At 37.5% G+C, this 9,804-nt stretch overlaps 1 protein-coding gene across 6 annotated transcripts in view; it reads right to left on the bottom strand.

The window, feature by feature from the left end:
- Positions 1–7,328: 7,328 nt before the first annotated feature.
- The window catches only part of COP1 (COP1 E3 ubiquitin ligase), a 243,488-nt gene continuing 241,012 nt past the window's right edge, over positions 7,329–9,804 (bottom strand). For all 6 annotated transcript variants that reach the window (XM_038542423.1, XM_038542424.1, XM_038542425.1 and 3 more), the window contains one exon: positions 7,329–7,666. In XM_038542423.1, the coding sequence (XP_038398351.1) occupies positions 7,649–7,666 (18 nt within the window). In that variant the 3' untranslated portion in view covers positions 7,329–7,648. The remainder of the gene's footprint in view (positions 7,667–9,804) is intronic.

Raw genomic sequence — 9,804 nt, 5'->3', positions numbered from 1 at the left:
TGAGAGGGAGGACTCTCATGATATAAATATTGACCTGAGTCTGTCTTTAAACATGAAGAATATTGAAAAAATATAAAGTGCTTATTAACTAGGCTGGCTTTTAACAGGTGGCTAATTTGGTTCATTTAGGAAATGCAACTTTGCTGCATCCTTCAAAAATTCAACCCACCCAAATTAGCCAGAGTTCAAGCATTAGCCATAAAATATGTATGAATACTTAAGAGATTCAGTCATACGAAAAAAAAAAAAAACATCAGTTGGGTTCCAAGTCTTCATATAAATGCTATGAACTTGAGAAGCCTTCTTTTATATTCAGAAAGGAAATTTCAATAACTCAGGATGAAAGAACCAGAAAGGAAAGAAAGGGGAAAAAGCCAGCTTTGCAAAATATCCTCTGCTTCCCCACACTCACTCAACAGGCTATCGTAAGCACAGACCGGTCAGAGTACTCAGTGAAAATCATCTCAATCCCAAGCCTCTCAGGCCTCTCTGTTCAAGTGTACAGCATTGTAGGGATCTTCATATTCCACTCAGACAAGAAAATGTCTCAAACATCTGTTTACCAAGCTTTAACAGAAAAGAGTCCCCTTGTTCTCTGAAAATGCCCTTATGCAGCAATGCTGCTTGTGTGCACTCCTGTGGAAATTGCTACACAACTCCACCAAAAATGCTTGCAGACATGAGTGTGCCCTCCAAAATGGCCTTCCAGGTTGCTGTGCTAGACACACCATCGTGGATAGAGAATGTCATTGTTGCAGAGAAACTTTTAGCCACTAGAATGCAAGCTCGAGAGACACTGCATTTTCTGTGGTTTTACTTTTTTTCCTGCCCCTGCTATGGGTGAAAACTGTCACCGGTGACAGAGAAAATAGTAGGCAGGTATATATGCCTACTATAGAGCAGCAAACTATAGAGCCTGTAAGCCAAATCCAGCAGGTAGACTTTTTTGTATGGCTCGTGAGCAATGAATAGTTTTTACATCTTCAAATGCTTGAAAAAACAATTTTTTAAAAAACATTATGATACGTGACAATTAAATGAAATTCACATTTCAATGCCCATTCATGAAGTTTCACTGGAACCTAGCCACACTCATTGGTTTACATTTTGTGAACATGTCTGGGAGAGCTCTTACATGCTACAGCACCAGAATTAAATAGTTGTGTTAGAGACTATATGGCTCATAAAGCCTAAAATATTTGCTATCTGGCCCTTCACAGAAAAAGCCTGCTACCCCTTAGCCTAGAAGATAGTACTTCAAATTGGCACTCAAATTTTGAATGACTAGAGCCACCACAGGTGAGTGGCTATATGACCTTACTCATCCCTTCTGAGCAACAGCCCATACCCATCACAGACCACTAGTTGAGGATACTACCAGGGAAGTGACAGCGTTATTAGGCTGCTAGTCCACTGAAGCTCATGCAGAAAAGTTTCTAAGATAAAACATTCCTTTTGGTCTATAAAACCGAAAGATGAATCTTTAGAGTATTATTTGTATTTGTCTTGGTTCTTTCTCTTGAAATTGCTGAAGACTACTTTTTTATATGGTTCTTTCAATAGGCTCTTAAACCTCTGATCACAAATTAGCACTCACCATAGAACACAAGCAGTGCATAAAGGAAAATCTTTAAAATCATCTTCAGGGAAATGGCAAATATTTTGCACACTAACTGGTTAACCTCGGGGCACATGGCTGGCTCCAGTCAATAGAGCAAGTGACTCTTGATCTTGGGGCTGTGAGTTTGAGCCCTATGTTGGATGTAGAGATTACTTACATAAAATCTTAAAAAAAAACCAACAAAACCTGGTTAGCCTGGACTGTCCGCACTTTTGGGAACTTTAACTTAGAATTCATGAGAATCCCTACCCAGTTCCAACACAAGATCTCATTTGGAACTTGGGTACTATGAAGTTTGCTTTTCAAACTGATCAAGGACAAATGACTCACAGAAAACTGAGAACAAATTAAAACCATATACAAATGGAAAGATTTCTTCTCACATTGAGAAATTGTAAAGATCTCAGGTAAAAGAAATGAATAACTGCTGGCAGTTTGATATCTCAGTGACTACGGACAAGTGTAATAAAATCTATAAACAGTGATGAGTATGATTCTCAGTAAGTAGAATTTATTACTATTATTTTTTAATGTACATTCTATGTCCACTGTGGGGCTTGAACTCACCACCCCAAGATCAAGTCACATGCTGTACCAACTGAGCCATATGGGTATCCTCCCAGCATGTAGAATATAGAGATAGGGCAGCCTGGGTGGCTCGGCGGTTTAGCGCTGCCTTCATCCCAGGGCATGATTCTGGAGACCTGGGATCGAGTCCCACGTCGGGCTCCTTGCATGGTGCCTGCTTCTCCCTCTGCCTGTGTCTCTGCCTCTCTCTCTCTGTGTCTCTCATGAATAAATAAATAAAATATTTAAAAAAAGAATATAGAGATAAATATGGACTACAAAGGTGTTCTATCTTTTGCAAAACTATACAATTTGAGTCAACTTACACCCCCTCTAAACTGTTTGCCTATTTTTTCTTTTGTGACAGGTGGAACAGATCATTGCTTTTCTGTGTACTTCTCAGCTTCAACTGGTACTCTTATCTTGTACTGTTTTGAATATGCTGAATCTATCCTCATACCTTTTATTTTAGGTAAACCTTTTATTTTAGAAGTCTTTTTTTTTTTTTTTTAGATTTCCACAAAGCAAGAGTTCTCATATATCCTACACCCAGTTTCCTCTATTAACATCTTACATTAGTACAGAACATTTGTTACAATTAATGAATCAATATTCACACATTAATGCCAACTAAAGCCCATACTGTATTCATATTTCCTTATTTTTTATGTAATATCTTTTCTGTTTTGTCATCCCATTCAGGATGTCATAGCACATTTGGTGATGTCTTCTCAGCTCCCCATGGCAGTGACAGTTTCCCTGTTTTGAGGAGTCTGGTTATTTAGTAGGATGTCCCTCAACAGGCAATTTACCCAGTATTTTTCTCATTTTGGCTGGGGTTATGAATTTTTGGGAGGAAACCCACAGAAGTAAAGTGCCATTTTCATTACAACATATCAAGAGTATCTATTATCACCATGACATAACATTTGATGTTGACGCTGATCACCTGGGTAAGATAGTGTTTGCCAGGTTCTCCATGGTCAGGTTACTCTTTCAATACTGTACTTTTTTTTTTTTTTAAGATGTATTTATTTATTTTAGAGAGACTGAAGGAGTCGGGCGAGGAGGAGAGGAAGAGGGATACAGAATCTTCAAGCAGATTCTCTACTGAATGCAAAGCCTGAAACAGGGCTTGAGCTCACAACCTTGAGATCATGACCAGAACTGAAACCAAGAGTTGGCAGTTTACCTGACTGAGCCACCCAGACACCCACTATACTTTTAACTATAGAGAACAAACTGATGGTTACCAGAGGGCAGGTGAAGGGGGGTGTGTGTGTGAAACAGGTGAAGGGGATGGAGGAGTCCACGTAGCATGATAAACACTGAGTATAGATTGTTGAATCACTATATTGTACACCTGAAACTAATATTGCACTGTGTAACTACCTAGATTTTTTTTGTAAAGATTTTATTTATTCATGAGAGAGAGAGAGAGAGAGAGAGAGAGAGGCAGAGACACAGGCAGAGGGAGAAGCAGGCTCCATGTAGGGTGCCTGACGTGGGACTTGATCCCGGGTCTCCAGAATCATGCCCTGAATCAAAGGCAGATGCTCAACCACTGAGCCACCCAGGCATCCCATTACCTAGAATTTAAATAAAAACTTAAAAAAGACCTAAGGTGTCCATATTGATTTGCTTTCAAAGAGTACAATAGGTCTTTTTTTTTCAAGGAGTAAGGCATTATATTCCATCCCCCTCTCCCCTTATATCTACACAATTTGGAGTTCTGCATGGGAAATTTCTCACCTCTCCCTTTGTTTATTCAATCATTTACATCAGTAAGTACCCATGAATACTTATTTTATACTTTGGGTCATAATCTATAATCCTAGTTCACTTTGTTGCTCAAATTGTCCCAGCTTTGACCACTAGTTGCACCAATATCTTTGCTTCTTTGGGTCTTGAGTGTTCCTTTAACACTTAGAGCTGAGCTCTTACCTGCTCTTCAGGATTCAGGTGTTATTTCCCCCAAGAAAACAATTCCTGATAATCCTGATAATGAATATATATATGAATATGAATATATATATTCATATATATGTTGTTCATATATATGAACATATTCATATATATATTTATGTCTACTATGTTACTTATACACGGTCTACTATTTGTCTTTCCACTGGATAACAAGCTTTTTGAGAATAGGGATCATATTTTATTTCTTTTATATGCCTACTACATAATATACAGTGCCTCATTCACACAAAGCAGGATCTCAAGAAATACTTCTAGAACAATCACTGTGGTTTTTCTCTTCAGTCCAAAAATCCAGGAGTGCCCGACATAAACCAGAAGCTACAGAGAGGTTGGTATAACTATCCACTCTGGGAGGAACTACAAGGTGTTTCTATTGTATTTAATGTCAGTCATGTAACACAATAGGCTCAAGATTTAAGTTAACACTTCCTCATGTCTCATCTCTAAGTAAGCAGACTTTTCCTATAAATCCCTGTTGCATTTGAGTAATTCATTAAGGCCAATGGTCAATTAATTACTTTAATATTCAGAACCAAAGCTGGGCAGCTTCTAGTTTTAAAACTGGAAAAGTGGGGTTCCCATAACAGCACATTTTAGCCATGAGGTTCCCAAGAGCCACACCTGTAATTGAGGACTGCATAACCACTGAAGAAATAAATTTGCTGAATTGTATTCTTTATTGTCACAAATTATTATGAGAAAAGGAATTTAATCAAGGATCTTCCAAGATACAGGAATTAAGACTATGGTAAACTCCATCAAGCTGAAATACGTTTTTAAGTTGGATCATGTTACCACCTTCGTTGAAGCCACCATTAAATCTCAACTGAGCACACTGGTTCCTGTCTGTCTATTCACCACAAAGGAAATCAAGTCATTCCACTTAACCCTTCCTATTAACTGCTTCTATAACAAAATTCAAATTCTGAACCATACCCTAGAAGGCTCTGCTATCTACTGGCTTCCTCTACCCACTCAAACTCATCCTGTGCTCATCTCTTGCTTAATGGTCCAGCCACACTCATCTTTCTGAAGCTGTGGCTTAGTACAATTTTTTTGATGTCTAAATTTTCTTACAAGAATTTTATAAAGTTCTTCAATCTTGAATGTTTCTTAAGTAAAAGTTGTGTGAGAATATAAGAAATCTCTGCAATCCCACAGTAATCAAGATTCGATTGAAACATGAAGACCCATACTCTTCTTGAGTTAGAAGTTCTTTTGGTGTTAAAACATACATTAATTTAACTATTTTGTTAATTTTCCAAGAAACAAGATATAGTTTGATGCTGACATCTTTCAAACACTAATTCAAACTTAAAAATGGTTTCTCACTATTTAAAACAAAAGGTTAAAACAAATTTAAGCACTGCCTTTTAAAAATAATAATTTCTTTGAAAATTGAGTCCCTTTGATAACTAATAAAGGTACCTTACTTCATCCTTCCACACATATGGAAATTAACATGACCTTATAATGTTGACAGCTTGAAATAAAACAAACAAAAAAAGACCAAATTAAAAATCTTAAGAATCCTTTATTTAAATGCATTCAAAGAGGCATTAATTCTTTGCTTCCCATTTGATGATTTTTCTGGACATATCCACTTAAATTCTTTAAGTGAAGAATCTACATTTGAATATTCTTTCTTCATCTTTGCAAAAGGTCATTCATCAATATTAGAAATAAAGGCTGCTTACCACTATTCTGGTTGACAGGTGTAACTTTTGAATGATAGTGACCTTTCCTCTCAAAATTGAGCCCAAAAGTTTACAGGTGTTTAACTCCCCCAAATTAGTAAGATATAACTGTCTCGAAGCTCTGAAACTGAAAACTTCACCTAAGTTTGAGGCAAACTCATTCAGTGGTAAAAACTATCTGAATTGGTACAAGACTATTTTTAACCTTTATTAATCTCATATAATGTTAACATTCATACATTTTGCTACAGAGATATTAATGTATTTGATAATAGAGTATTGCTCCAGACTCTGTTGAACGGTGTTATGTAATATATAGTATATGTACTCTATTACTTTTCTAAAATTCAAGAAGTTCTAATTTCCAGAATGCATTTGACCCAAAGGTTTCAGATGATGAAATGTGACCCCAATAATTTTGAGTGTAGAGGGATACAGTGGGATGTTCCAATTACCCTTACCATTCACATATTTTTTCATACCAAGCTTTTTCCAAATGTCTGTTTTTATAAAATATGCGTGGGGTATAATTCTGTTTTTATCTTTTTCAAAAAGCGTTCACACTTTTAAAGTAGCTCAAACAGAAAGCTTCAAACTACTTTTGATTGACCTGCTACTCAAACTACTAACTTCTCCCTTTTTACAAACTGAAAATAACAAAAAATTGACTAGACAGTCTAAGATATTATATGGCTTGGTAATTTGGGAAATGAGGCTTCAAATTCTTTTCCTGCTAGGTCTACGGATGCTTTCCTGCTACACTGGCAGAGTTGTGTAATTATGGAAGAGACCACATGATCTCCAAAGCCTAAAATATTTTCTATCTGGCCTCCTTTCCGGCAAGTCTGCTAACCCCTGCTCACTGTTCAGCCGAGGTTGCTACTAATATCTATGACTATCTGATAGCTATGATTTTACAAAATGAAGGTGGTTTGTCTGCATTCAGGGCTTACATTATGTATAGATAACTTTTAAAAGGCAAAGATGATAGCTGCCACAGACTGACATTCCCCCCTTTTTAAAGTTAATTAATTATTAACATCATTTCTGCACCCAATGTGGGGCTTGAACTCGTGACCCTGAGATCAAGAGTCATGTGCTCTACCGACTAAGCCAGCCAGGTGCCCCATTCCCTTTCTGTTTGAATGTGGTCTCAACTGGTCAAAATTTTAGATTCTTGGCCAAGTCCAGATGGAATGAAGTATGGTACTTGCTGATGATATAAATCTGGTCAGAGAATGAAGAAAGGAATTCATAAGGTAAAGTTATTAACCTTCCCACCTACTATAAATATTAAATTCACTGGAATAAATCCATATAATTTACATTTTGTTGATATGAAGAATTCCAAAGAGGGTGGAAAATATGGACCTTACAAATTATTCAGAGTTTATGTGCATTACTTCTTGAAAAGATTACCCTCTTGCCATCTTTCACAAAGACTTTCCCGGCTCAACTGTGGCTCAATAAACTTTTATTTTTTGTTATTTATTTTTATTCAAAAGAATTTGTTTCCCTATCACAAAAATTAGATAACCACACCACCAACAGCAGCAAAGTCCATAGAGTTACATTGATGGTGGAGAGTTCACTGGGTATTCCCAATGTCCCAAAAGTCGTGAAGGAGAAAAGAAAAAGAAAAGAAAAAATACTCAAAACAAATCCAAAACTCATGGTGACTTTGGGGAGAGACATCACATGAGTTTCTATCTTCTCTCATTGTCAGCTGCAGATGTATTTCAGCAGGATCAAATACAATTTAACTTGAGTAAACCCTTCATACCAACTCCAGCACCTAATTGGGGGAAAAAAATCAGTTTAATAAAATTTTTAAAAATGCAAACAGCTTAATGAATCTTTACTGTATTATAAATGAAGAACCAAATCAATAAAACTTTTCCATCTGCTAACATGCTAAAGAATTTGAAGGGATTAGACATTGATCCCTCAAGCTGCAATAGCTGCATGAACTCTTCCACATTAGTTATGTTCACAGTTAATTAGGGAGTCTTTAAACTACATAAAACATACAGATAAATGAACTGGGTGATGAATACCATGGATATAATTGTTTTGAAATTTATGTTGGTATCTCTCCATATTCTTAAGAAAATTTTAAGTATTGCTGCTCAGGATTTTAATCTATTTATTTCTTCCACTGATAAAGATTATAGTGATCAAGGTATACAGGACCTAAAATCTTGCCTTTTTCTAGTGCTTCATTCATTTTCTCTTCAATCATCTGATGTCAAGATATTATGTTAGTTATTAGAGTTCAAGTCATATCTTGTCATACAAGAAAGTTGTGATACTGCTAAAAGTAAAAAATAAGAAGCAGCAGTAACAATCAGTTATAAAAACAGCTGAAGAGGGATCCCTGGGTGGCGCAGCGGTTTGGCGCCTGCCTTTGGCCCAGGGCGCGATCCTGGAGACCCGGGATCGAATCCCACGTTGGGCTCTCGGTGCATGGGGCCTGCTTCTCTCTGCCTGTGTCTCTGCCTCTCTCTCTCCCTCTGTTACTATCATAAATAAATAAATTTAAAAAAAAAAAAAACAGCTGAAGAAATGTCTAAGAAAGGACACAGGAGCTGAAGACAATTATAAGACACAGTCAAAAGGATTGTTAGATGGAGAATGCAATTCTAAGTAACAAAAAAAGGAGCAACGTTTCTCCTGTGCTAAGGCTTAACTTCTTAAACTTGTACCTGTGCTTCTGTGATGCTTTTTGTCTTTATTTCTGGCAAGTAGCCAATTTAACAAGAGGTCAATGCTGTTGAACAAAATCTTAGAGTTGTCACTGAGATTCTATAAATACATGAGTAGTTTTGAACTTTCTGCAGATACGTTAGCAATCTCAATTGCCTCAAAGGCCAAACTTGCTGAAGAATAAGGTGCAGCTTTTTCAATATATGCCTTGCCATGAGAATAAGATAAACAGACCACAGAGAGCCACAAAATAACAGAAATTCCAAGACCTTCTATCATCTTGCTTGAGATTCCAGAACATAACACAAATCACTTCCAAAGCCTGGATTTCATTTAAGTCCATGGCTCTCTAATGAGGCTTTTCAAATAGAGAAACTAGCTGTATGAAAAAGAGTTTAAGTGTAAATTAGCCTGACCAGCTAACAGTGCAGTTCTGCTTTGAGTTTGCTCAATTCCTCTCCATAGGACAATGTGATAGGCTTGGATGTGCTCCCTTGGTTGCTGGGTCATTCTCCACTCAGGGTGAGTGGAAGGAAGCCACGTCAAAATTAATGCTGAGTGGCAGAAGAAATAGATGCATATTAGCTTTAAAAGATCACTTCTTGATATTTCTATACCAGCAGAGAATATGTAGAAAGAACAGGCACCCACAGAATTAGTACTAACCAAACCCATGTACTAAAACCCTCCCCCTAACTAGTGTTTTATTTAAAAAGTTCACTGCTTAGCTCAAGATTATCTAATATGTCATGCACAAGTGCTAAATATCCAATAGTATAATCAGATAACATTATTACTTCCTTGAGCTCCTAACTATAAAGAAAAGTATTGGAAAGCTATGTATAAATTTGTGATTGAGGGCATCCCGGGTGGCTCAGCAGTTTAGCGCTGCCTTCAGCCCAGGGTGTGATCCTGGAGACCCGGAATCAAGTCCCCCATCGGGCTCCCTGCATGGAGCCTGCTTCTCCCTCTGTGTCTCTGCCTCTCTCTCTGCATCTCTCTGTGTCTCTCATGGATAAATAAATAAAATCTTAAAAAAAAAAATTTGTGATTGAGACTACGCGCCAAGAGGCATTAAAATTTCCAAATTAGGGGTCCCTGGGTGGCGCAGCGGTTTGGCGCCTGCCTTTGGCCCAGGGCGCGATCCTGGAGACCTGGGATCGAATCCCACGTCGGGCTCCCGGTGCATGGAGCCTGCTTCTCCCTCTGCCTGTGTCTCTGCCTCTC

Source organism: Canis lupus, chromosome 7, assembly GCF_011100685.1.
Source record: "Canis lupus familiaris isolate Mischka breed German Shepherd chromosome 7, alternate assembly UU_Cfam_GSD_1.0, whole genome shotgun sequence".
Lineage (NCBI taxonomy): Eukaryota > Metazoa > Chordata > Mammalia > Carnivora > Canidae > Canis > Canis lupus.
This window is presented reverse-complemented; position numbering and strand designations above follow the sequence as displayed.